The following is a 27,789-nucleotide window of genomic DNA, read 5'->3' on the forward strand; positions in this document are numbered from 1 at the left end:
TTTTTTTTCTTGCGGCTTTTTTTACTTCTTCAAGGGAGTCGCATCTAGGGCAGCGGTGCTTATGTTTCAAAAGACATCTTATTAGTACTTTTATACTACGGTAGTCACCGTGAAGCAGAACTGCCAAGAACTTATGCTAAAAGAACTATGCTGGCCCCATAAACATTGACATTGCTTTGTTAGGTCAAAGTTTTCATGTACCTTATGTTTGCGCTTAACATTTCAAAGCTTTGTTGTTTATACACTTAAAGGAGTCCTATCTACATTGTTATCATAGTCTCATATGTTTTGGGCTATGGTAACAACCAGGTCCTGTATATTTAAGTGGACATTTTGTCCACTTTGCTCAACATTTTAACACAAGTGACTCACTGGAAATTTGTCGTTTGGTATATCGTTGCTTATACGATGTCTTGTATACTGATTACTTTGTGTTTCATGTCATATATTACTGTGGGACATGCGCGCTATGAAACGAGAAGTGCTGGTTCTTTGGTTGCATAAGGGGGTTGTCACCTACTAGCTTGAAGTGGTGCATTTGTGCTGCTCCACAGTTCAAGCAATGCATGGAGTGTTAACTTATAGGGGGCTAATGATGAGACTTCAGCAATCAAACAGCTGTCTAGTACAGCTTTTGCGGCCTTAGACAGTCAAGTTCACTTTGACGTTGGTAAGTTCAGTTCATGTGTAAGAAACTAAGAGAAGTTGCTTGTCTTTCCTCCCAACTCTCCTCCCCCACCCTGATGAATGGCAAACCTGGATATTGTTCCTAACTTCATCTTTTTTTTTTCTGTCAACCATGCGCAGTACACCATGCTGTCTGGCCGGGCCCCGTTCCAGACACCCAGCCGCAACGCCAGTGCGGCGGCGCTCATGCAGCGCATCCGCGAGGGCGAATTCAGCTTCAGCGGACCCCAGTGGGAGCCCGTCTCGGAGCAGGCCAAGGACATGATCCGAGGCCTGCTCACCGTGGAGGCGCAGCGCCGCCTCACCATGGCCGAACTTCGCTCGCACCCGTGGGTTCACACCCGGAGCAGCCACTGGTCGGCATCCCTCATGACGCCCGACGTGCTCAGCTCGTCATCCTCGCCTCGAGCCGCCGAGTCCGCCGTGCGCGCCACCTTCGACGCGTTCCATCTCGCCACTCGTGGCGGCTTCCGCCTGCTTGATGTCTCCGCCGCTCCCCTGGCCCAGCGCCGGAGGCTTAAGCGCAACTCGGCAGATGTTCGGAGCGACTCCTCAGTGTCGACGAGCAGCGGGAGCTCATTCACGTCGACATCGTCCTCGTCGTCTTCCTCCTCAGCGGCGTCGCTCAACTCTGCAGCCGCAGCCTCGACGCGCTCGCTCGGCTTCGTGCCGGCACGCGAAGACTCGGCGCGGGGCGTTGACAGTGTCTTTACATACCCGGAAACCAAAGTCGCTGCCTACCTCTCCACCCTCCCTGACGTCGTCGAGCGACATGAGGAGTCCGGGATCAGGGAAGACATCGAGACTATGACCGTGGACCTGGCGACGACTGCCCTGGCGACTACAGTAAAGCCCGTCAAACCAGAAGCCGTAGCATCACCCGCGATTTCCGCTGCAGCTGTTTTGCCGGAAAATGCGTGGGATAGAGAAACCAAAGCCACTCCCTCCTTGTCATCACTGCCAACGATACCAGAGACAGCCGAGATACTCGAGGAAAGCCGAGCTGAAAGCACAACGAGCACCGAACAGGTGACATCTGCAGAGCAGGGAGGCCCCATGACGCGTTCTCGCAGGAAGCGGCCTTCGCCGCAAGAGAACGCAGCAGTGACAGCAAGTCTTTCGGATGACGGGTCTGACAAGAGCGAGCCGAACATGAAAAAGTCTAAGAGGCGATCGCCACAAAAATCGTCTCCCAGGAAACAACGGTAGCAGTAGCTTAGAAACGTAGAGAATTTGCTGTCATTCACACACTCACAGCTTTGATGAAGGGGGGCCATAGTATAGTAATTGCTTTCTCATTTCATACTGTAAATATTGGAATCATCTTACAAATGTTTTAATAGGAAAGTGGGAACATTTACGTGAGTCTATAGGGTATTTATAACTAAGGCATTGATTGTGTTCTCTCTGACGACGACGTGAATGGCGTCAAACTCTCGTTTCAAAGTGCTGTTTTTATTAAGTTATTTCTCTGCAATGACAGTAATGCACCTTCAATAGACGCTGGCACGTTCTGAGGAATTTTTCATGAATAAAACCATATGTGAAGAAAGATTTGTAAGAAAGGATTTGCATAGCTGGAATAAGTGGAGTGGAGCATTTGCAGCGGGATTGCAGAATGATGGGATGGTTGCTTCAGAGCTGGTTGCTGCCAGAACTTGAGTGCGCTTTTGGAGTGAATGGTTTGTGGTTGGTTTTTGAAGTGGTTGTCAGTGACGGTGGTTGCTGAGTGGTTGTGCCAAGAAAGTCTTGTCAAGAAAGTGACTGATTTACTGCTGTGCGCAGGTTTTCACTTCTTCTTTGGTGGCTACAACAAAAGTGATGGTTGTATGAAAGAAAGGCTTTCCACATGAGAGACGCTTAAAAACTGCACCTGTTAGTCTGGCAACTAACACTGCATTATAGAATGAGCCAACATTACAGAACATTCGGGTTCTTTTGTGACGTTTTTAGTGCAGGTGGTTCGGAAGCAGCCAGGTTCTGTAAAAGGTGCTAGGAATGATCTAGAGAAGATTTTGTTGTGGCCATCTCTGCCTGCATCTATTTATTATTGTGGCAGTTTTTGTGGGAAGTTGATTATCCAAGAAAGTAGCTGAGCATATTATGAATGTTATAGCTCGCATAAAACTCCAATCATATGGCTTTGTTCCATGAGTGGTAATGCATAAAACCGTTTCATTCCTTGTCATTGTTGCCATTATTCTGCTTGTAGTTCATGTACAGTTCATCAATTAGCCATGATCATCATCATAGCACCTTGTCATCTTATTGTGTAAAGTGCTTGAAGCAATGAAAAGAGAGATTTTGGTTAACCATATCACAGCATTGATGAAGCAATAGCATGTGCTGCATAATTCCTGTGCATCATCAAAACGGTTGCTCGAATTTCAAGAAGTCACCTATCATTTAAACCATATCTCTGTTTCGCTGTGTCTTTTCATCTTTCTTGGTGTTGACTTGATAAATGGTCTCTGTTGGCTTTGCGATTTGCTGTTGCTGGCTGTTTATATTTAAAGCACTTTTGTGGCGGTTTATGCGAACAGCTAATGATCAGGCACTTAAATAGTATCGTACACAAAGCATGGAGAAGTTGCCGAATGCTCTTCAAAAGCCCAGGTGCTGTTACCTTTTGTGTTGTGAGAGAGAGGCTGACTGATAATGATGATTTACCTGTGCTCATCCACTTGTTCTTGTTTTCTTGATGGATTTGCACATGGGCTGCTTCTCGAATACTTGGTTATTGAGCTGAGAGAGGGGTATTTTTCTAAGGTAGAACTTGGTCAACATATTTACATCATAAGCTAATACTTGGTGGCCTTCATTCCTGTGCCAATCTGCTATCACATCTTGCATTGGCAGATGACATTGCTGTAGCTGTTGCCTAAACGGATAGGTTAGCGTTGGCAGACTGAATAGCACTTTTTTGAAGTTTAAGCCTTTGATGTGTCGACAGTATACGTCTTCACGGTTAATGATGCCTTGCTTACACGTTTGTGTTGATATCGTACAAGAGAGAAAAGTTTTCTAGGCTCAGGCTTTCTTTTTTTTGCCTTGTTGGAAAAGAGGCATGTGTTTGTTCCACAGCAAGTGCTGTGTTACGTTTTTACTGTAAGATGGCAGCCATGTTTGTGGTAAAGAATGGCGGAAACAGGCATGAAGCTTGTGTGATATTAATCACTTATACATAGTTGCATCAGCTGTACTTGTTAGACATGTTCAGTCTACAAAGAAAAGAAAAAAAAACCGGTGCTGTCATGTGCTTTTAGGTCACTGATAGCGTACACTGTGAAGCACCACTTGTGTATAACTCTGTGTGCCAATCATCGGCATCAAAGCTGCCTTCTAGAGAAACGCTATCAAATTGCCATCAACAGTATCATCTACAACCAATCGCTACAGAGTATCATGCTGCCTCTCCACAGACATCAAGACAAATCAGTGAGAATAGGGTGATTATCTGTTGCTAATGGATTCATAGGCAGAGGCCAGGTAGCCATTGGAGAGACAATATTTTTGTATAGCAGCAATGAATCATGGCACTTTGCAGCAACTGCGGAGACTGGATAAAGCCTGTCATGATGTGCGATTCTAGAAAGGCCTTAGAATAACTTCCTCAATGGTTGTTCATTCATGGAAACGTCGCGAACAGGCAATGGCACATCCAGACTTGCAGTCGCACATTTTAAGAGCCCGAGTTTTAAAATTTTACTGAAGCCACTGACCTTGCCTTAACTGATGAGAACAAATGGTTTTTGTAAGCGCGACAGCTAGTCACGAAATGGCATGCGTACTTTTACACGTTGGGAGTTTAACCGACCAGAGAGACCGCCAGGTTGCAATATAATTCCCTGGTGAAAATCTTTCCCAGCCCAAATGGTTTATGGAACAATTTCCAGTTGGTTCCAGTTGGAACCAACTGGGTTCCACTTGGTTCTAACTGGAACCAACTGGAAATTGTTCCATAAACCAGTTGAGCTGGGAAATATTTTCACCTAATGATTGTGACAGGGCCATGGCACGCCAGTTCCCATTTGCACAAAGCAGGCGTGTGGAATGGGCTCTCTTGGTGAAGGTGGGCGGAAGTGTGCCTGCTGCTATTTAACTAGTCCAGTCATCAAACCTTTTGTGATAGCTTGTCCAGGCATAAAATAGATTGTGTGCGTGTGTACATCTTACCTCTGCAGGCATGGTTATTTTTGCAAACTAATTAGATGTCCTTTGCACTAACTGCACAAATGAGATACGCATGCAGATATCTGAATAGAATCTCTATGCCTCAATGTATTTTTTCTGGGCACTTGTTTAAACTTGTACAGTAGAGCTGTCGGTTTATGTTTGTTGACCATTCCTGAAAGTGTGTGTGCAAATTGTAACATAAGAGGCATGTGCAAAGTGTTATATTGTTGAAGAAAAAAAAAAGCAGCACAAATGTATGAAAGCATGTAAATAGTTATTGCACTGGCTCCTTTATTATACTATTACTGTTGTTCAGAATCGAGCTAGATGGTTGAGCTATGGTGCAGCGTGCACACCAGTGCACAAGTTTGTGATGATGTCAGATGGTGCATTGTTTTAGTCGCCTTCAGTTTTACTCCTCATGTGCTGTCGTGCTTCCAATATCTTCTAAGAAAGTGTTTGACATATGGTGACATTATTCACGTTGGGTTGCGAAATAAATGTGATTTCTCAGTTGAATCATGCCTCTCGCATTATTATCCTGCGGCTTCTCTGCTCTGTGTGTCAGTCGTCAATGACTGCGGCACAACGATGCTTTTAGGACAAAAGCCATGCATGAAAAATGCTACACTTAATTCATAAACAACAAAAAGGAACCACTACTGTAATTCCAGATGCAGTAACACATGAATTCGGAACACATTACGGATTGGCAGCATTAGTAAATGCTGAAAGAAATGTGTTACTTGCTTGCATACTGTTCCTAGACTTTGCCAAGGCCTTCGATACGGTCCCACACAATAAGCTTATTTATAAATTAGAGCTCATCGGTCTTCCTCTCTACGTGATTCAATGGATAGATGCATATTTGGAAAACAGGAGTCAGTTTGTTGATGTAAATGGTGCAGTTTCCGGTTACCTAGGCGTCTCTTCTGGTGTACCGCAGGGAAGTGTATTGGGTCCTTTATTGTTTCTCCTATATATAAATGATTTGCCAGGTGTTGTTTCATATTCAGTATCCATACGATTATTTGCTGATGATTGCGTATTGTTCAAAGAGATAAGGGAATCCTCAGACGGTGGCGTTCTCCAAGATTCCTTGGCAGCTATTGATCGATGGTGTGTGGATTGTAGCATGGCTCTTAACATCAAGAAAACTGTACTGCTACGTGTAACAAGGAAAAAACATATTAGCACACCCATACTTGACGAAATGATGCAATTTTCAGCCTCTGCCGTAATTGCTTATAAGAAAAGCCAAGGTAGCCCTTGATGTATGTTTAATAAATTATAGTGCAAAATATGTTACATCGTCCCTGGAGATAGTGTTTCTCCGAGGTAAATCGCTGGCTCGTTTGAGCTCACATATTCTGCAGAGGTCGCTTTTAGTGAAATCATGGATGTGCTACTTGCAAGCCTTAAGCCAAATCCTGCATATGTTTCACCTGTTGCGACTCCAGGACTAAGAAACTAAATTTCACTCTGCTCAGAAGGAAAGACATAAATTAGTGTGGGCAGAAAAAAAAAAAATTGCTCAGTCCACACCGAGAAGGAAAGAGTGGAATTTAAGAAGTGGCAACCTTCCCAGCGATAACTTCACATGCCAGCAGCCACCAGTCGTGCAGTGAATTGCATTGATGTATTTATTTATTTTTTTATGACATACTGCAGGCCGTGAGGCCCAAGCAGGAGTGGATACAGAAACAGACCGCAAATTGAGCAATAATACCAAAGTGCAAACAGAACACGAGCAGCGCGAAATGACATATGGAAGAGAAAAAGAAACTAACAAAATGAACTAAAAATCAAACAATGGTCACTTATCAGGTCAAGAGACTGTACACACGAAGCTGGTAAGCTGTTCCAATCATTGATGGCTTGCGGAAAGAAAGAATGCTGAAATAAGTTAGTAATAGGGGATATTCAAAATTACGCAAGTGCGCTTTTCCACATAACTATGTTGCCCCAAACAAGATGGCCGACTTCACTATAAAGGAACTACGTGGTCTACAGGACAGGCGCTAAAGGTGTGGATAGAATGTAAGAAACGTATTTTGCAAGAATCAAACAAAAAACCAGTCTTTCTTGCTTTGTTTCAGCTGGAAATGCATGGTCAGCCATGTTTTCTGGGACAACGTTGTTATGCAGGAAAGCGCACTTGCGGAATTTTGAATATCCCCTATTGCACCTGATCATGCCACAAAGCACATTCCATGGTTGAATAAATGCCGCTGCACCCTGTACAGTCCACACACACCTAGTGACACTGCTGGTAGTGCACCAGTTGGCCACTGGTTTACCTGTATCCCTGAGCGATGCGTACGTCACAACTTTCAGGCATGCAAGTAAGTGAAATCATTTCGGTTAATTAAATGCCTGTCTCCTTTGTTCCAAAATGGTTACTTATATAACTCTCTGCTAGACTTTAGTCCCGAATGTTGTTGAGAGTGTGATGCGTTTCATACTTGGTGTGTGACACTGCCAAAGCTAGCATGGCTATTCATGCTGGCTACATTCTAGCCCAAATTGTAGTTCGTCATCAGTGCAAAGTAAAGATTACAAAATATGTCTAAACGAGATGGAGTAATGACCTCTGAGTATTAACAAAGCAGGTGCCCTTCATTGTGATACTGTGCAAATGATTCACTCGAAGGACCGTAGACACCTAATTTTAGTTGCCATCATTCGGCTGAGGAAGCCGGAACCAATAAGGCATCTAGAAAAAATTCAATTACAAATTATTTAGCAGTTGTAGGTGAGTGCCACCGGGTGATATATGTATACTAATGTCTAACACATCATTGTCTAACACATTAACCTGTTTTAACCTAACCTGACATTAACCTAATAGGCATGTCAGCAGATTTGTAGCAGCTGCAATGAAAAGCAGCGGTTAAAAATTTTATTATTTTTGCTAATTGGTAAAATTAGATGCATAGTCTGCATTCATAGAGCGTCTAATACTACCTAGAGGGAAAGCTGGCGCCACCGTCTATGCGAGTTTCTTAAAAGGGCACTTCATCCACTGTGGGAATGCCGGGAAGACAGGTACCTTATCTGGCTTGGCTAGGGCTAGCTCTAAAACATGACTACAATTGCAGAAATACAAATTTTCACTAACATTTTTGCAAGCAAACATTGTTTTACAATCGGATTGTCATGTAATAAACTATGCGTGCGTACATTGCAATAAATGACCTGAACAGCAGACAGGTGCAAACGAGCACCGAATTTACCCATGGTGAGCAGTGGAGTAAATCCACACAAATTTCAGGGTGGGTACACAGCTCCCCATTCCACCCTCAGACATAACAAGTCCCAGATGCGCGTATAACCCGATGTACCGACAAAGCCGCCACCATCAGCAGAAGTCTAGCTTACTAGGAGCGATACAGAGAAGCAAAGTGCACAGTCGACGAGAGAAGGCTCCAAAACATCCGCTAGCAAAAAGCCCTGACCAGCTACAAACCCATATGCATGCAGTGCTGCATGTGTATTAACAGTGGATGCCTTCCACTTGAATAGAATGGTATCTCCACCTGCGTTCCTGACCGACGGAAAGCTGACTAATTGAAGAACTTTGTATTTTCAGACAACGCTTGCATAACGCATGCAAATGTTGTTCTTAGGGTTGCGAATTCCTCTCTCGGGAACTAGAGAGTGTTTGGACTTTGGTGAAGCTACCAACCCTGCTTGAAGGGGAGCTCTCTCCTTATTCGAAAACAATGTGATTCCATATTTCTTACTGCTGTATGAAGTAAAGTAAGCCATGTAAGTAAAGCTAAGTATGAAACAATGCGCTCGTACACTAAGCATCCTAGCGTGTTTACAAGGGGAACAGGTTACACCAGCGCTAAAGCCGTAGTTTTTTAAATTTCTCTCCTAAAGTGTTGACACATGAGCCGCTGAAAAGGATGACATGCAGTGCTCTTTTTATAACTAATTTTTCGGATGCACCCAGCCTGAGTAGGCACTCATTGCTGGTACGACCCTGATGTTGCAGTTCTTACTTTTTGCAAATTTTAGAGCGGTAGCTCTATTCAACACAAAATTCACTCACCATTCCGTGCCAGATTTGACCTTGGTGTAACTGAGAAGCACACTATAGCAGGAGATTGACTTTGACAGATTGACCTTGACCGATTTGGAGCAAAATCAATATCCAATGGAAATTTACCGTGCCCGACATGATGGCGACCTCCAAATTCGGCCCGGGTCATTTCCAAAAATTTGGCCATGCCCACCCTCGAAATTTGACCTTAGCTGATTTGGACCGAAACTGATGTCCAACCATTATTGAGCGTGCCCGACGCGATGGCGACCTTGAAATTTGTCCAAAACGCTGTCGCTCGACATTTGTGTATAACCGTGGTTAAACCCTGCCTAATTTTTTCAGCTGCTACACAGATATGTCTGTTTACTGCTTGCTGTATTTATCTTTTATTTAAGAGTGAAGTTTCGTAAGGAAAAGCAAACGGGCCTGCGCGGGCTCGACCGAATGAGCACTGGGCCGGGCCGGTCATTAGAAATTAGGCACCTTTAGCATACCGTACCGTGTTTATAGACACCTTTAGCATACCGTGTACCGTGTTACCGTTACCGTTACCGGAGTACCGGGTGCCCGCCCACCGCCGCTGAGCCCGCGCTGATTGGTCCCGATGCTCCCCGCGCGCGCGTAGCTGCCAAGTACGTGGCGCCATCTGGCGCCGTCAAGGCGATTTGCGCATGCGCATTGGCTGCGCGCGAGCTCACGGTACTCCGGTAACGGTCACGGTAACACGGTACACGGTATGCTAAAGGTGTCTTATGTTACCGGTACCGGAGTACCGGGAGCCCGCGCGCAGCCAATGCGCATGCGCAAATCGCCTTGACGACGCCAGATGGCGCCACGTACCCGGCGGATAGACGCGTGCCTGCAGCATTGGGACCAATCAGCGCGTGCTCACCGGCGGTAGGCGGGCTCTCTGTATTCCGGTAACGGTAACACGGTTCAACGTATACCGGGCCGCGGTCGGGTTCGGAGTTGGGAGTGAAGTAACGGCAAGCAGGTTCAAGCCCAGTCTAGATACCGGCTCGTGCAGACCTCTATAGAGACGAGTAGAAAGTTATGTTTTGTATAGCTTTCCTCGAATCTGAAGCCTGCGTTGTGCCATTTAGGCATACTAGTTCAGCAGTTGTGTTAATTTCTACAGAATTTAACCAGCATCTCTTTATCGCCCTGTAATCACAATTTCCATGTTCCTTTATTTTTGGCTCAAAGGAGGCGTGGGCCCGAGGTGGTGGAAGGGACATTCGAAATTTTCTAATCAGACCGGCAGTTTTAAGGAACTGAAAGTGACGGTAGTAGACATTGCTCAATGTGTTTTACTGATTTCTTTTTTTTAAAATAAAGTTGGCCAGCTGATATGAACAAGTTTAGCATGCCCCCAAGGCAAGTCGCATCTGTCAGCGCCTGTCTCGCGCACTGTTAAAATGCTCGCTAGGCCCGAACAAGTTTGAAGTTGAAGTTTATTTTACCATAGAGCAAAATTGATAGATGAGATGTGGTAGGGAAGGTGGGAAAAAAGCTACACATTAGTAGCTTGACTAGCCCCACCTCCCAATAACTGACAGCGGACGCTTTGACAAAGGTGAGTAGCACAGATTCACGCAGCAAATATCCCAACTGCGATGCTAGTTTTCAAACAATAGACATCAATTGCAAACAACTCTATTACATAAGGAATTGGAATAAGCAGCGAAGTATTAGCAAGCTTTATACAAAAAGTGTACAAGTCAAGTTTAGAAAGTGCACACAATTTCTCTATTGTGAGGTGGTATTTATTTAAAATCTGTGGAATGCTAGACTGAACCATCTGGAATCCATATTTTGTGCGAGATCTTGGAACATGCCACAGTTCTGTGTGCCTTATTAAGCGTAAAGATGTGTTTCTTTTCAAATTTCCCAATGTTGTCAGAGTATGTGTGCCTTTACGTATCTCAAATTTAAGTGCTGACAGTAACTTAAAGTCATAGAGGTTCTGTAATTTCACGATTTTGAGTTCAGTGAATAATGGAGATGTGTGGGCATCATACTTCTTTTTTTAATTATTATTAGGTTATACATTGCCTTCATGGTGCCATCTCCCCAGACTAAGAAAGCTTCGAGGGTTTTTTGCGTGCAGCCAACCCAAGAAACGCGCAGGAATATAGCACACACTTTTCAGAGCAAATACTCTTTCTAAAAATTGTTAACGCTAAAATAGTACTTAGAAGCTTCCATTTTCTCACTGTGAAAATTAGAAATGTTTCGCTGGTGTCCTCTGCTATAGGGGGTTCGCACACCATGCTTGTGCTTACTATGGTTCGTGCCATGAGAAATTATCCTGGCCGCCGAAGCCTCACTTTTCTACGAGAAACTCTACCCGCATACATATATGCGGGTATTTGTGCATCAATTCATGAAGTGGAATTCGGTTTGGTTTGGTTTGGTTTATGGGAGTTTAACGTCCCGAAGAGACTGAGTCTATGAGGGACGCCGTAGTGGAGGGCTCCGGAAATTTCGACCACCTGGGGTTCTTTAACGTGCACTGACATCGCACAGTACACGAGCCTCTGGAATTTCGCCTCCATCGAAATTCAGCCGCCACGGCCGGGATCGAACCCGTGTCTTTTGGGCCAGCAGCCGAGCTCCGTAACCACTGAGCCACCGCGGCGGGGCCGAAGTGGAATTCATTCCTGCACGCAATGCGCGGCCACCACCATACTTCAAAATAAAGCAAATGCAATCCTCGACGAGTACGGCTAACATAAGTGACACTTGTCGAAGTACTTTGCGCTTCTAAATGATGTGACTCCGAGAATTTTACGATAAATGTGCAGAGCTAGTGGTCACAGTAGCAGACTGCTCAGTTTTAAATTCACAAAAAATCTTTTCTTCTTTCTATCCCATTTCAATGCACTGGTGGTTTCCTGCTGAGCAAACCCAGCCTGCTGCGTAAATGGCTGCAAGCGATGGGGTAAACGGACATTAGGCCTAACAGGCACCAGGAACTGCCCAGCTCACTTCGAGTAAGCGCCTTCGGATGTTTCAGATCTGAAATGAACTGCGTGCGTAGCTGGATAACTACACCACCACAAAGCACACAAAACATCAGAGAAAACGAAACTGAAAAACCAAGAAATCAACCACAAGACATAAATCCGAGGCCTCTGTCTTCCCGGCATGCCTCAGGCGCCCTTGGTGGACGAAGTGCAGGGTTGCCAGCTTACCCTCTTGTTAAAAATAAGAAGCCCTAGGGTTTGCACTTTGGGTTTCACCGACGTCATAGCAGCCGCAGTGTTTGAGAACAGAAAAAGCAGCGAAATTTGCCAGGGCGTTTTTCTGATCCGCGGCGGCTGAATTTCGATGGAGGCGAAATTCTAGAGGCCCGTGTACTGTGCGATGTCAGTGCACGTTAAAGAACCCCAGGTGGTCGAAATATCCGGAGCCCTCCACTACGGCGTCTCTTGGGACGTTAAACCTTATAAACCAAACCAATCCGCCTATCGCGTCCTGCCCAGCGTAGTGTGGAAGCATGCGCCCAGGCGTATTTCATCAGGATGATGCTGATTTAATTCAGCATAAAATTTTCTTTCTTGTCAAAGCGTCATCTCGTATCGCGATAAAGGTTATCGCGATGTCCGCTTGTGGCTTGTCGCGTTCGCCACGCCTTCCTGCGCATGCGCCGGCAGCTCACCAAATGTATTTAACCTCGTGCGGATGCCACTACGAAAGACCACCAGGGAGCGGCGCCGGCCTGATCGTTTGACTTGTACTTGTTTTTGGAATTGTAAAGGGGAGGGAGTGTCATAGCGTCATCTCGCATCGCGATAAAGGTTATCGCGATGTCTGCTCGTGGCTTGTCTCAATCGCCATGCCTTGCTGCGCATGCTCCGGCAGCTCGCGAAATGTATATAACCTCGTGCGGATGCCATGCATGGTTGTTGTTGGTTAGTGGCTGCCAGTGAGCACCTGGTAATAAAGCTTCCTGTTCCCTGGCCGGTGTCTGGACACATATGAGTGCTTTGTGCTCTAAATTCAAAAAGCAGTTTACAAGCCCACTGATGCCACGGACGCAGACGATGCGATAGCACCACTGCACTTTGGTCGCAACTGAGCTAGAGCCGACGCTTCCGCTGCTTCGACAACCAGTCGGTGAGCACTTCGAACTATACTCGGGGATAAATGTTAGATTATGGTCCCTGAATGCCACGCACCTCCATGTGGTGACTGTACCGAATATAGGAAAAGGATACTTGAAATCGGTGATTAGTCTACCAAGAAGTACTCTGTTCATTACTAATCTTGTTTATCGTCCTGTCTCGTGACGCAGTTCAAATATATTTTATGCTGCACGACACGACTGATGCTCCGCGAATGCTCAGGATGAGACACGAGGCCTCTCTGAAATCTTTTGCGTGCCTAAATAAGGGTAATTTTTGTGCAAGCGCTGTCAGTTGTGCACCGCTTGTGTGCACGTCGCTGTGGCCGCTGGCGAGTTGCTTTCGTTTGCGAGGCCAAGCTCGTGCCTCGAACAGTTCGTTTACCAAGTGCTCATCGCTCACTCGCCAGACTTCGTATGTGCCAGTCTGCGTTTTGTAACCGCTGAGTTGCAATGTAGCGAATAAAACCAGTTTTAAAGGCATCATCACAGTTGCTCACTGAGACAAACACACAACGGCTAAATGCAAGAATGGCCACGCACTAAAAAGGCGTGAGCAATGTGATTTGCTGTGTCAACCTGTAAACGTAGCGCAACAACGTTAGTGTTTTCTGAAACAAACATTTTCAGTTCGATCTTACCGCGCTCCGCGATCCATCCCCGTTTCCGGTCGCCGGCGCAGATATTGCATCTGCCACTGGAAGATGGCGACACGGGTCTCGCGTTCGGGCACTGCGAAACGTGTTTTGCGCTGCACGGTGTGCGTGCGCGCGCGCGCACGTGCGTGTGCGTGTGTCGCAAGTGTGCCAGGGTGAGTGGACACCTCAATCGCGCTTTGAGGTACATGGCGGTAGTGTCCACCTAAAAACCGCGCTTACGCACAATATTTTGTGCTTAGCAATGCTAACAGGAATCATTTTTTTCTCTTGCTGATGTAGGCATAGAAATCACGCAGTTATCGCAACTTCAGTATCCCTGCGGATTTTTCTGAATGGCGGCTGGGTATGGTCCCTATAAATGGCTAATCAACATGTCCTCCGCCGTTTTTCCGCTGTTTATCTTTCTTTTTTCATTGTGATTTCCAAAACGAACCATTTTTCCAGCACTGAAAAAATTATCCACCAACAATGCCTCAGTGTTCGATTTAAGAGCGCTAGCTGCAGGAGCTTCAAGTGTTTACATCGCTGTGCTCAGCAAACGTGGAAAAGACCGAATCCAAACATCCGCGGATGTTTCCTTTCCGGAAATACCCCTTTTCATACACAAGCAGCGCCATCTACCTCATGGATTTTGCTTTACTATTGCGATTTACAGCCACCTCCGCTATATCGGGTATATTTTCGCGTTATATCAGTTAATAAAATGATAAACGTGTGCATCGCGACGAATCGTTTGACACCATCCGGAACCCCCTGCGACAAACGGTTCGGCCTACGGCCGTCAGAAGGCCCTCGGAATGCATGGTTTCGGGTCGGAAAGGTCGTCGTTGCGAATCCCACACATATTTTGGGCTTCATCTCAATTAGTAATTTTATCCTCAGGTACATCCCAAGTTATCTGACGCCTCTTGGAACGTTCTGCGTCAAGCGGGTGGCCCCAAAATATTATGCGAATGGCGGTCCCGGAGGGGTCCCACTTCGATGGCCGCTGCACTTGCACATATTGTGTAACGGATCGAAAGTGTAGCATACACATATATATCTGTGGCATTCGGTTTCCAGCCTTCGGGCTGCGGCCGTGTATCTGTATTTTTCAGCCAGCGTCCGTTCCGGCGGACGCGGTTGTTGCGACGCGCGTCTTTACTCTCTTTTACTCTGTCCTCTTATCTTTCAACTCTCTTCTATCTGCACGTGGCAGCGGTGGTGGCTCGGCTGGAGCCAGTTGGCAGGCCCGTGCACTTTCCTTTTCATCCTTCTCTCAGTCGCAACCAACCAACCGAAAGTGTAGGTATCTGTTGCTATGTAATCTAGTTGGCCACGTGGTTACAATTTGACCTTCAATGCAGACACACGCGTCTTTGACAGACGTTATGTAGTAAGAGCTCACGCTCTTAAAAATTCAGAGGTCACTTTACGTGCTGTGTAGTGTGTCATCGGGAGCATTCGGCCTGAACGCTGGTTGCGTCATTGCACACTGAGAAGATCGCCGCCGACGAAAGCCGATTACTCAAACGCTGAATCCACAGAGGCTCGAGTGAAACAGTCGGCTCGAATCCCTGTCGACTTCTGTTCCAGGGTAGAAAGAAACAGGCAGGAGACTAGCAGGGGTTAGTTGTGTTAAGATCGGCGTTAGCAGGAAGAAGCCAACACCCATGTTTCTCCAGGACGGTTCCGAGAAACCCCTGCCCATTCAACGATGTTTGCCTCAAGGCGTGCCGAATGGACCTTAGTTGATTACTTTTGTATTTTGTAAATAGTGTACAAAGCTCTACCCTGTCCTTTCTCGCTGTCGCTCCCCTCTATACTTCTCCTCACTATCCTCTTCCTTTCCCTTTCGTTTCCGCCGGCTGCAGCTCGGGTGCTTAAGATATTAGATAGCAATTGCCGCGGCCGGCAACACTCTTTTGCTTCACTTTTTATTTTTTTTAAATAAACCACTACCACCACCACCAAGGGCAACGTGTCTCAGTGCGGGATCCCAGAAGAATTCTCGACACAAAAAGCGCCCAATTATTCGGAGTCGGCCCACGTGCATAGAGACATCAGCAGGTGGACCTTGCCTGTCCCATTTCGCAGTAAACGTAGCGGATGTCAATGGCCTTCGTCACTGTGGTTCTGCGTACCGAGCATCAAGGCGGACTTCCCCAACCTTCGCGAATGTTCCCATGGACAAAGGACCACTTCCGTCCTTTACTCGGCCTCGCATTCCGACCCTTCGTCACAGATGTATTTGACGGGCATGTATCGGCAGCCCGGGGGAACCATTGGCAATTCCGAGAACGCCGCATTCTGTCGACTTTCCTCGAAGAGCGTCTTCCTCTCCCAGGCTCAACACGTGACGGGAGTGCGTCCACAAGTGCGGCGGTGTGAGGTTTTGCCCACGAGGGAAAGTTTCCGGCCACTCCTACCCTGGCGATGACGTCATCAACCTAGGGAAACTATGGAAGACGGACGCTATAAAACTCGTCGACGAATGCGGTCGAAGCAGTCACACAGTCACACTTTCTGATCCTGACTGTTGTAAATATGTAAATTAAACTCAGTCTTCTTTCTCCACCTTCTTTCTCCGTCGCTAAGCGGCACTTCTGTCCCTGGCCTGGAGGTGGGAACGGGCGTCGTCCTGACCGTGGATCCGTCGAGCCGCGACCCCGAACCTCACCTACAACTGGTGGCAGCGGTGGGATGCTGCTACCTCGCCTTCAACAGTTGTTCAGAGTACGCAGAACGAGACACAATTTACGGATCATGAATACCTTCTTCCATAAACGGGAGAACCCTAAGTGGACGTGGAACAGTCCGAATGGCGTCTAAAAATGAATTAGACTTCGTATTGCGTGCACACGGTGGCATTGTGCAGGAGGTGGAGGTGCTCGAAGGGTGAGATGTACTACAGTGCGGCAAAACTCGAATTGACCTAGACTTGCAGAGGGAACGGAAGAAACTAATAAGGAGGAACCTCATTAACGAGTAAGCAGTAAGAGGGAAAGTAGAGGAATTCAGGATCTCGCTGCAAAACTGATAGTCCACTTCACCAAGGATAATGACCTATTCACGCAATTGAAATAATCTTACAAATATCATTACTAAGCACGCTCTAGAAGTAGAAGGTATAGGGTAGCTAGACAGAGTACTGGCAAGCTCTGTCAGGAGGCGAAGTATCTATTAATAGACGCCAAGGTGTAGAACAAAACTGGCAGACCTGTCACAGATAAGCGTAAGGGAGCCGACAAGGAATTGTAATATGCTGAGAATCGAGCAAGGGCTGAGGAACGGAGGTAGCCTGAAAGCGCTCTTAAGAAGAAACTGTAAGCAGAGGCGTAAGCAAAATGGGCGCGCCAAGAGACGAGGAGGCCAGTGTCGTTACCGACGTGGATAAGATAGCTGAGCTAGGCGAGACAATGACACATGCCCTAGTGGTTGGAGCATCAGCCTCGCATGTGAAAGGTGCGAGGATCGATCCCCAGTGCCGGCGGGTGACTGTCGGTGAAGAAATGCGTACAATTTTCCCCTGCCCTGGTATTTGGCTTCTTTAGCTTGGGAAATAGGTATTTGACCCCACCTTGAGCAAACGAAAACATCTTGTGTCATGGCACTCTTTGGCCACAGATGTCCTTGCATCATAAAACTGCATCATCATCAAGACGATAATGACGGAGGCAGGGGTGTATATTTAACATACCACAGGTAACGAAAGAGGAAGTAAAGAAAGTCTTACAAGCAGTGCAAAGGAGGAAAGCAGCTGGGGGAGAATCGGATACCTGCAGACCCGAAGAAGGACTGTGTGGAGATTGTTCCAGAAAAACTGGCCACGCAGTATACGCAATGCATCATGACCTCGAGTGTGCCGGAATCTTGGGAGAACGCTAACATTATCCTAATCCATAAGAAAGGGAATATCAAGGGCTTGAAAATTTACAGAGCGATCAGCTTACTCTCCGTTCCCTACAATACATTTACTAAGGTAATCTCTAGAGTCAGGACAACCTAAAAGTCAGGATCTTAGAGTCAGGACAACCTTAGACTTCAATACAAAGGACCAGGCTAGCTTTCGTAAAACCTACTCAACAATAGATCCTATTCACTCGATCAATCAGGTGGTAGAGAAAAGTGCGGAATATGACCAACTCTTATATACAGCCTTCAAAGATTGCGAGAAAGCATTTGACTCTGTCGAAACCTCGGCAGTCATGTAGACTTTAGGGAAACAGAATGTGGAAGAGGCATATGTAGAACTACTAGAAAATATCTATAGCGGCTGCACAGCCACCGTAGTCCTCTATAGAGAAAGTAATCATGGTGTCAGCCATGGAGACACGATCTCTCCAATGTTATTCATCGCCTGTTTACAGGCGGTATTCAGAGATCTGGATTGGGGAGGGTTGTTGATAAGTTATTGGAGAATAATTTAGTAATTTTCGATTCGCTGATGACACTGCCTTGCTAACTGACTAAGGGGAGAATGACAAAACACGATAGAGGACCTAGACAGGGAAATAAGTCTGGTGGGTCTGAAAATTAATCTGCAGAAAACTAAAGTACTGTTCAACAATCTCGGAAGGAAAAAGCAATTTACGATAGGCAGGTAAGCGCTGGAAATGTAAGAAAATACATCTACTTAGGGCTGTTACAGCTCCTGACCACGAGATCCGGACCACTAGAGTGAAATACAGAATAACAATTGTGCGGAGTACTTTTGATAGGTTCACTCAGATCATGAACGGTAGTTTACCAGTACCCTCTGGAGAAAAGCACTTAACAGCTGCATCTTAGCAATACTCACCTATGGGACAGAAACGTGGAGGCTGACGATAAGGTTTGGCTTTATGGTGTTAGCGCCTATGAGGGACGCCGTGTAGTGGAGGGCTCCGGAAATTTCGACCATCTGGAATTCTATAACGTGCACTGACATCGCACATAACACTGGCCTCTAGCATTTCGCCTCTATCGAAATGCTTCCTCCGTGGCCGGGATCTAACCCGCGTCTTACGGGTCAACAGTCGAGCGTCATAACCACTGAGCCACCGCGGCGGCGTAACGATAAGAATTGATCTTAAACTGAGGAGACCGTAATGAGCTATGGAATGGAAAATGATAGGTGTGACCTTAAGAGACCAGAATATAGCAGTGTGGATCAGGGAATAAACGAGAGTTAATGACATTCTAGTCGAAATCAAGAAGAAAAAATCAGCGGGGGCAGGGGTGAAGGAAAGATAGCCGATGGACGCTTAGGGTAATGGAGTGGATTCCAAGAGAGGGCAAGCATAGCAGAAGGAAGCAGTGAGTCAGTTGGATGGATGAGATTAAGAAGTTTGGGGGGGAGGTGGCCGCAGTTAGTATATGACGGTGAATTGGAGGGACATGGGAGAGGCCTGTGTAGTTCATGAAGCGAACGTAACGAGTCTGACGATGACGACGGCTATCGATGATGATAATGTTATCGTCCTGGCCCTGACCAAGCCTTCAAAGAGTAGACTTGATAAGCGCCCTCATTTGCAGCTTCTACCGTTATGCGTACGAAATGTGAACTGCAATGAAGGCCGTATTCTTCACACCTGGTCTACGCACGTTCGGCTTCACAAACAGGAACCCTGCACTGAGGCAAAGATAACTTGCTCAAAGATGGGTACGCTATATTGCGAGCTGTGCCGAAAGGCTCGTCTCTTTGTGTTGCGTATGTATTCGTATATGCGTATACGTGCAACGAATAACCTCAGTCGAGATAAGCCCATACCTAAAATGTTGGTCCACTGTTTGGGGGGGGGGGGGGGGGGGCGGCTATTAGTAATAAAGGAGCAATTACTCATTAGCATCCAGCCAAGCGCAGAAATGATCAACAGCTCTCTAGCTGTTGATAAATTCGCTCTCGTCCTATCACCTGCTAGACATCCTGGTTATCTCAGTTGGTAGAGCGACTGCCCTGGACCAGGATGAATTTTTCTTCGACTACGAAGTTTCTGAGTATACTTATAGCTTTCATTTGCAGCCATATGGCTGCGCTTGGTTGCATGCCATTGAGCAATTGCTCCCTTTTTATGTCTAGCATAACTACGTCACCTTTTCGAAAACTTTGCATCCTTATGCATGACTTTAAAGCTGCCCTTGCATGTGCAAATATTTTAGCTCACAAATCCATCATCAGACGTGATCTCTAATATGCATGCAGCATCTTGGGCCCTACCAGAAGTATAATATCGAAGCATTCGAAACCATCCACCGGTAACAAGTATTGGTATGCTGACTCTCAAACTAATCTCTTTGGAAAACATAGCATCTGGATACTGGAAACAAAAAAATGTAGTGTTGATTCAAGGGCTAACGTTTATTTTCCTATTTAAAAATAACCAGTTCTTCAACCGTCATTTTTAATTTGACTTGGACAGTGACTTACTCTTTCTCCTCTTCATGGTCACTGATCGATGTATAAATGACCTTGAAAACGTGACTAACTAGACATTCATGCGAAAAATAGCGTGAAGAAAGATAGAATATGGACAGGACGACACAGGCATGCGCTAACTCGCTACTGTGGTTTCGACATTTTCTGCAAGTTAGTTTTAATGCTACATTTTGAGAACACTGACGAGATTTTGTGTTCACGAGCACTGCTTGTAATCAGGTAAAATATTTGTCTGGCTTGTAGGCGTTATCGCCATCGTGAGGTGTGTATAATGACATTAAATCTGGACGTGTCACATCAGCTCCGAAAATGATGGCATTAGCAAACTTGATGCATTAAGCATTTACTGCCACGGGTATATGCTCGCCATGCTTCCGCTCGCTTCTATATGAAAAGATTTGCTCGTCTAGTGATATTCCCATAATCATAATATTTCGACTGCTTTATCGCGCACAAGACTGGAACCATGTACAGTCGGGGACAAAAGTCTCCGGACCACGTGTTCCTCTAACGAAGCAGATATCTCTGCTATTAGTCAGCGGCTGGAGACCACACTTGTGAAGTTCAAAGTTAAATTTTTGTTCTTTCATCTCCACAAGTGCGGTCTCCAGCCGCTGTCTGATAGTAGAGTTATAAGCTTCGTTTGAGGAACACTTGGTCCGGAGACTTTTGTCCCTGACTGTACCTGCCTCACTGTTGTTGCCGCCGTTTCTAATGCGTTAAAGAAGTCTGTCAAAAAAATATATTTCTTATTCTAGCTATTCGTCACTGCAATTCAGTTGTCCCTTCAGAGTGTAAAAATAAATAAATAAATGTGATAATAACAAATGTTGTCAGGAGGATCTGCGATAGAACCCGAGAAGGGAGTGAAAAGGATCAGAGGGAAGTCTCATTTCTGCTCATTGATTAGCACATACGGCATGCAGATACTATAAGGCAAACATGAAACTATAAGAAAGCTGTGCCACAGAGGAGGAATTCAAAGCCTGATTGCATAATATGAAGCCTAAGAAAATAGCATAGCAGTATTACGAGCTAGGCTTGGGCAAAACCACAACAAAAATATATCGAGATCTAAAGGCTCAGTCTCCCTCTGAGATACACGTCTAAAGGAGAATGCCGCATGCAATTATAATAAAATGCGAGTAAACCACGAGGAAAACCATTTCTCAAAGGAGGGAGATCTCGAGAAAGAGGAAAAGACTCACAGCGGTAATGAGTACGAGCAAACACTACAAGGAAAGTACAAGGAAACCATAAGAAAAATCTGGATGGGGAAAACTATGCAGCGCGAGTCAAAGTGGTCTCCGGGAAACGTCTTACTGCTGTGTAGTGCACGTGCAAATATAGTTAAAAAAACTGAGCAAACCACAACTATATAAAGTATACATAACAGAATCCGGAAGCAAGATCTCGCGGAGAGGAGAGACTTTTGTATCCCACATATTTCCTTTTCCGTCTCTGTAGAAGGACTCTCAAGTTCGGATGGAACCTCCAGAAGCTCCGAGCGAGGCGGCGCCTCGGGGCTGAAGGCAGGAAAACTGTCGCACCTCGTTGACGCCAAAAAGACGACGGCACCGTGATTACACCTCGGCGCAGGAGAAACGCGGCACGTGTGTGTGAGTGTCTGCTCCGTGGCTCTTGCTTGGAGCCTCGGGGCTGCGGGGCCTGGACGGCATATCCCGCCTCGGCAAAAAGCGTGCAGCGTTACTGCTACTAAGGCTGGCTTCAACCCATAAGCGCCGAGGCCGAGTTCATGGAGCGTCACTGAACGCAGATAGAAGAGTTCTTGAGGTAACAAGAATAGAGTAACGAGAGTGTCGTCTGCATCTTGGTTATTGTGGTTTGGCAGCGCCATCTAGTCGAGGGTACAGGCAGTTTCGTGATTAGCTAAAGTCAACAGCAGCTTTTCGAACGCTGCACGCTTTAGTAAGAGAGCAGGAGCAGAGCCGCGTACAGCACACGCGCTTGGATGTTGCTGCTGCTGTTACCTTCGCAGTTGTTCCGCTCCATCTGCCCGTTGGCTGGAACCCTGGTTACGCCTCTGCGACGTCACGGCCAATGACGGAGGAGGCGAGGAAAATCGATTTGGGCGAGGGAGTGAGAGAAAGGGAGAGAGGCGATTGCGAGGAAGTGGGGAGCGGGAATGAAAGCAGAAGGAAAAAAGAAACGCGATCGTGGCGCATCGCATGACATGGCACCGCTTCTATGCAGAACTCGGGCGGCGATGCCGATTCTTATGCTGGCTATTGTTGTCGCGCCAAGTGGGGGGCTCTGAGTGACTGCCAGGGAAGTAATGCTGTTTTTTGGTTTTAGTAGAAGAACGCCACCTTTTGATAGTTATGTGGCTATGCGATTTCGGCCCTGCGGGGGTTCTTCCTATTTTCCGCTAACAGCGGTGGACCCTGAGGAAGAAAAATTAACGAGATAACGAAATATTTTGGGGGTTCCTGATGAGCATTTATTATAGGTTCAATCGGTGGTGGATTTATGGTCACCCCTTGAGGGGAGTCCACACAGTTGAGAGTGTTGGGGGGGGGGGGGGGGGGGGCAGTTCCATTTGTACCATATATGTATTTCTTGGACTTGTTTCCTCGGAAAGAAAAAGGGGGGGGGGGGGGGGGTCATCACGGTTTTTCTATGTAAAATTTCTCACTTGGACAGCGGAGGGAAGGCAACTCCCCCTCCTCCTATGTATCCAACCCTGAGTTTCAATCTATTTGAGCAATAGCCATGCGCCTGAACCCAGCAGTCTCGCAGTAAGAAAGGCTTTGTTAGTAGTGGCTCCTGCAAGTTTCTAAAAAAAATGTTTGCGATGGAGACAGCTAAAATGCCTCCATCCTGAACACCACGAAAGCATTGACTTGGAAGGGACTAGAACCCTGCTTGGTTACCCGGCCACATGAGCCACTGATACCCAGGACGGCCATATGTAGACTTGGTAACGCGTAGTAAATGTGAAACTGGTGCCCTTAACGAAGTAGATGCGTACATGTGTTAAAGGGTGGCTCCGGGTTTTTACGAAGTTACCATATTCTGATGAAAGTTATAATGTAGGTTTTTCTCTCGTTTCTGTTTACCTCCGCGAAGTTTGTCATTCACGAAACATTTAATCCGGGCGCAAACATTTCAAAGTTTGCAGTTTCCACGGGCTATATTCAGATGATTTCTACAGACAACACGGCTATTTTCGACGTCACCTCGCACGTTAATACCTACAATCCCGCATCAGTAACAAAATTTCTAGGCTTATATTTGGTCGTCTCAGTCATTTTATTAAAGGACTGGTCGTTTTTAGTCGCTACTTCAGCCACGTAAAATGCGTGCGATCGTTTCTGTACCAATGTTTGTGACTTCATCGCTGCGTCACGCCAAGCACCGTCCCCGGCCACAGACTGAGTTTCGGTTTTTGTTTGCTGCTTTCGCTGCTTGGATAGCTACCTTGGCCAGGACTTGGATAGCTTAAAATTTTTTAAGAGAATTATCTCTCCAACAGAGTTTTGTCAACAGGCTTAAAAATTACGACTTAAAAAAATGTTAGAGAGAGAGCATTGCAAAAGTCAGCTTTTAGTTTCCGTTCATATTCTGTTGATTGTTGACTCAACGGTTTTTTAATGTTAATTTAACAGAGTTTATTTAACAACTGTCAATGAAATTTTCGTTGAGTACTTCACAACAAAGTATTTGTTGAGTACATGGTGCTGAGGTTCAGTTGTGAAGGCTGTGATGTAGCTAAGCCTAACTTAAGTAAAATAGGCCTGATCCAGATGCGCCTGATGTATCTCAGTTTACAATGTACTTTATGCCCAGTGAGAGCACAGCGTCTGTAAAGACTCTAGTTAGCCGCCCAAACTCTAGCTTTCACAGGTAAGAAAAGTGCCGATGCTACACTGCACTCTAGATCCTCGTTTTGTGGAGATTCGTATGTGGCGCTCCTGCAAAAGGGACTCTTACTATTGAATTTGTTTTTGGTGTTCTTGAAGAAATCAAGGTACTCAACTAACCGAACATCGCATATGAACCTGATTAATTGTATGGAACACGAAATAAACCGATAGCCTAAGTAATAATTTAGGCAACGCTTTGATTGGCACTTCACTACCTGCATCCATCGAGACACCCTTGCTGAAGAGTATATAAGGACGAAGCTGAGGTAAACCAACATCAATGGATTTTAAGTCATTACGTATTTTACAGTCCCGTGTACAAGCTCTTCCATGCTCTTTAATGCGAGGTGTGTGTGCGTGTGCATTACATCCCCTACTGGGTGTTTGCAGCACCACATCAACATGAGCTTGCAGCATTAAAATGTGAGCACTGGTTGCCTGCATTTGCTGAAGAACGAACTCGCGAATTGCATCGGCAGTGGGCCTTCCGGCATATTACGAACCCATGCGTATGAATTTAATAAAAATTCCATGTGCTGTGGCGGTTCTCAGAAACCTCCAACAAGCTATCGACCGAAAAACAACAAAATTTCAACATAACAACACCCAAAACAAATTCTGCGGTATTTCAATGGCCAATATTCAAGAAAACTCAATGACCCTTAATGTATTATGAACGGAAAAACCAATAATTCACCTTAATTTTTCAACATTGATCAATAACATTTGATTTATTTTTAAACAGAAATTTTTGTATGCGTGAACAATATTACAGAAATGACCCTGGCTGAATCGAAAGTAACAAAGTTTCATGTTGACAAATTAGGCACACGGTGAAACTATTCAATTCATGACAATCATTCAGCTGTTGCTTGGTTGCCTTTAGGTGAACGAAAAAGCCAGGAAAAACCCGCCACTCTCAATTCCTTTAGAACGATAGTGAATAATAACAAGACGGTAAGACAAGATGTTAGGAAACCACGTTTATCAGGACTTCGTGGGACGTCACGGGAGAATGCATAGTATCTATTTTCCTCACTTTTTTTTCTCGCATTTCACCTTGTGAGTTTTTCTGCTTGTGTCTCCATATAGCGACAGCAGCAGGATAATTGTGTAATCTTTCACGCCTTCACCTACATGAGCGCAATCTTCGCCCATGGAGTCGGTTCCAAGAAGCAACTTTTTTTTATTATTATTTTGTCTTCTGTAAATGGCGCAATGTTCAGCGCAAGCCAAAGGCCCGCAACCCGTTCTTGCCTTGCGCAACACGGCCCTAACCTGTTGTGCAAGCCCCCTCCCGTGCAAGTCAAGCAGCGAAAGAACACAATTGCCCACCGCTATCACTTGAAAAAAACCGTAATCCTCGTCGAACCAGAGCCCCCGCCCATACCCTTGATCAGCTCCATCGCGCTGTTATTTTCGCCGCCGGCTCCACTTTAGTACGCAACGTCGATCGCGGACACTTTTAGACGCCGGTCCGCGTTCCGCTCGAAGGACGTGGAGATTTCGTCAGTGGAGGAGTCACTTGGACGAATAACATTCCATGGAGAGCAGCTCAGTCGGAATAAAGAGTTCTTGGGGCGTCAGCTCCGCGAAGCGGCATAAGCACATTAGCCTTCTTTTTCGGGGCCGCGCCTCCCCTCTTGCCCTCTCGACCCCCCCCCCTCCCCCCCCCCCCCCCCCTCCTCTCTCGTAGCCGTCGCTCTCGTCACTCACACGCACTTGGCGAAGAAGCCGCCGAGCAGTTCCGTCAGACCCTCCTTCTCAGCTCTTGTTATTTCCTTTGAATTCGACTTCCCGCTTTCGCTGCTTCCTCCCGTCGATCCAGGGCTGCAAGCAAATGGCTCGCCGGAGGTGGGGAAGGACGTGCAGGAGGCAGCAGACGAGGGTCCGGGGTTGGGAGGGGAGGGTGGGGAAGGCAACCTCGTCGGCAGCGGCGACTCGGGGTTCAAAACAGCGTTCCGTTCCAACACCTTGGAGCATTTTGTGTGCGCCAAGCCTAAAAATAGCCACCCCGTCCGCTGCTTACACTGATCTCATCTTTCTCTTTCACTCCTCCGCTTTCTTCTCTCCTTCAAAAGCTCCGTGCGTGCTCGCCGCGTTTCGCGGTTTCTGAAAAAAGTGCGCCTCTCCTTTCTTGAGGCTTCCCCTGCGTACGTCTCTCCGTTGCAGCACATGCGTGGCTTGCGGCACGTCTTGCCGCACAGGAGAGAGAAGACGAACCTTTCTTTAGAACAGAACGTTCCGCTGCGCCTTTTCCTCCACCTCCTCCGTTTCCCTTGCCCTTCAAAGCGTACTATGCGAGCATCACAGCTCACATAGTAACGCGCCTTCTTACTCTCCCGACACCCCTGACTCAGTTCAGCCCCCCCCCCCCCTCCGTTCGGTGCCCTGGGCCTCCCTTGTGCCTAACCAACTCCACGCATGGCTCTCGTTTTCCATGACTTGCAGCGCAAGCCCCGTTTCAAGCTCGCTCCGTTGTGTACTGCTTTTCTTTCCTTTTGCAAGCCAGCGCGAGACGCCGCTCCCTCCTCCGTCTGCTGGAGCGGTCGACCTTGCCCCTCGCGGCCACACCAGCCGCTTCTTCAGCGGCCGCGCATGAATGCTCCTCCCCCGTCTGTGCCGAAGCTCCGAGACCCGAGTGTGCAGAGTGAGAAAAGCGGGTGCAAATCACCCTAACCTTGGCTTTAAAGCGCGCTGTTTAGGTTAGGCTTATCACCCTCCCCCATCCTTCCGCATCTTAAAGAACCTGTCATCTCCTTTCCTAGCCATCCTTTTCATTATTTTCGCTTCACTTCCTAGTCGTGCTACTTTTTTTTTTTCGCCGACGACGGCACAATGGGTTTTTGAATGATAAGCATTGTAAGAGGCGGGTTGAAAAGGCAACAGCTCGGTGGCAGATAGGGCATTGTAGGAGATACACCGGGGCCGTTCTTTCACCCCTCCCTCTTGGCGCAGCCTTCGCTGCACCTCTTGAATCCCTTACAGGCATGATTCCTAGTCGAACAAAAAATAAAAAAGGACATGTATGGGGGGTGTGGAAGGGATGGAAAAGACCGGAACATCGCCGACACCAAACTGAAGCAAATAGCTCGCAGGCAATAGCACAGTCTCGAAGAAAGCGTGGATTCATGTTGTTACTACTGCCTTTTTTTCGATTACACGCACATCGTTTTGACCATCGTATTCTTTTCGCTTTTTCTTGAGGAGCACAGCACCTTAGCACCCTTGTCGATTGCAGCGCCATCGAACCGAAATGAAAGGGAGTGAAAGAGAAAATAAAGAACTGACGCGAGCCGAGGAATGAGCGGCGGATGAACCGAAAACATGTCGGGCGTACTGCAGCTTAGTCCCCTACTGGCGGCGTTGGAGACGGGCTCTTGTACACGCCGGCGCAGCAACAGAGAGCCACTGCAGCCGCCTTCCCGCCAAGCCACACACAGACCTGCTCCCGAGAGAAGCCCTGCGTAGTCTAGCTGTCTTTTCTTTCCCACCCTAAAGAACATGTCGGGCGCACTACAGCTGAGTCCCCAACCGGCAGCGTCGGAGACGGACTCCTCGAGGTTCACGCCGGGGAGCAGCAACAGCGTTCGCCGCCGCCGCCTTCCCGCCAAGCCACACACACGCACACGCTCCCGAGAGGAGCCCTGCGCGGATCTAGCTGTCTTTTCTTTCCCACCCCGGAGCCGGTGCTTCCTCCCCGGCCGCGTGTCCCGTCACTCATTCGCGCGCGACCAATCACGACAAAATGCTTCCGCGCGCGCGCTAATCTCCTCCCCCTCGCGCCGGCGCAGTCACCG

General features: G+C 46.9%; 1 protein-coding gene across 3 annotated transcripts in view; it reads left to right on the top strand.

Moving 5' to 3' along the window:
* Positions 1-5,382, top strand: part of LOC149332756 (ribosomal protein S6 kinase alpha-5-like) — a 287,244-nt gene extending 281,862 nt beyond the window's left edge. For all 3 annotated transcript variants that reach the window (XM_089558343.1, XM_089558344.1, XM_089558345.1), the window contains exon 14: positions 808-5,382. In XM_089558343.1, coding sequence (XP_089414469.1) covers positions 808-1,896 — 1,089 coding nt within the window. In that variant the 3' untranslated portion in view covers positions 1,897-5,382. The remainder of the gene's footprint in view (positions 1-807) is intronic.
* Positions 5,383-27,789: the final 22,407 nt, after the last annotated feature.

Source organism: Amblyomma mixtum, chromosome 8 (assembly GCF_055824585.1).
Source record: "Amblyomma mixtum isolate Tamu chromosome 8, ASM5582458v1, whole genome shotgun sequence".
NCBI classification, from domain to species: Eukaryota; Metazoa; Arthropoda; class Arachnida; order Ixodida; family Ixodidae; genus Amblyomma; species Amblyomma mixtum.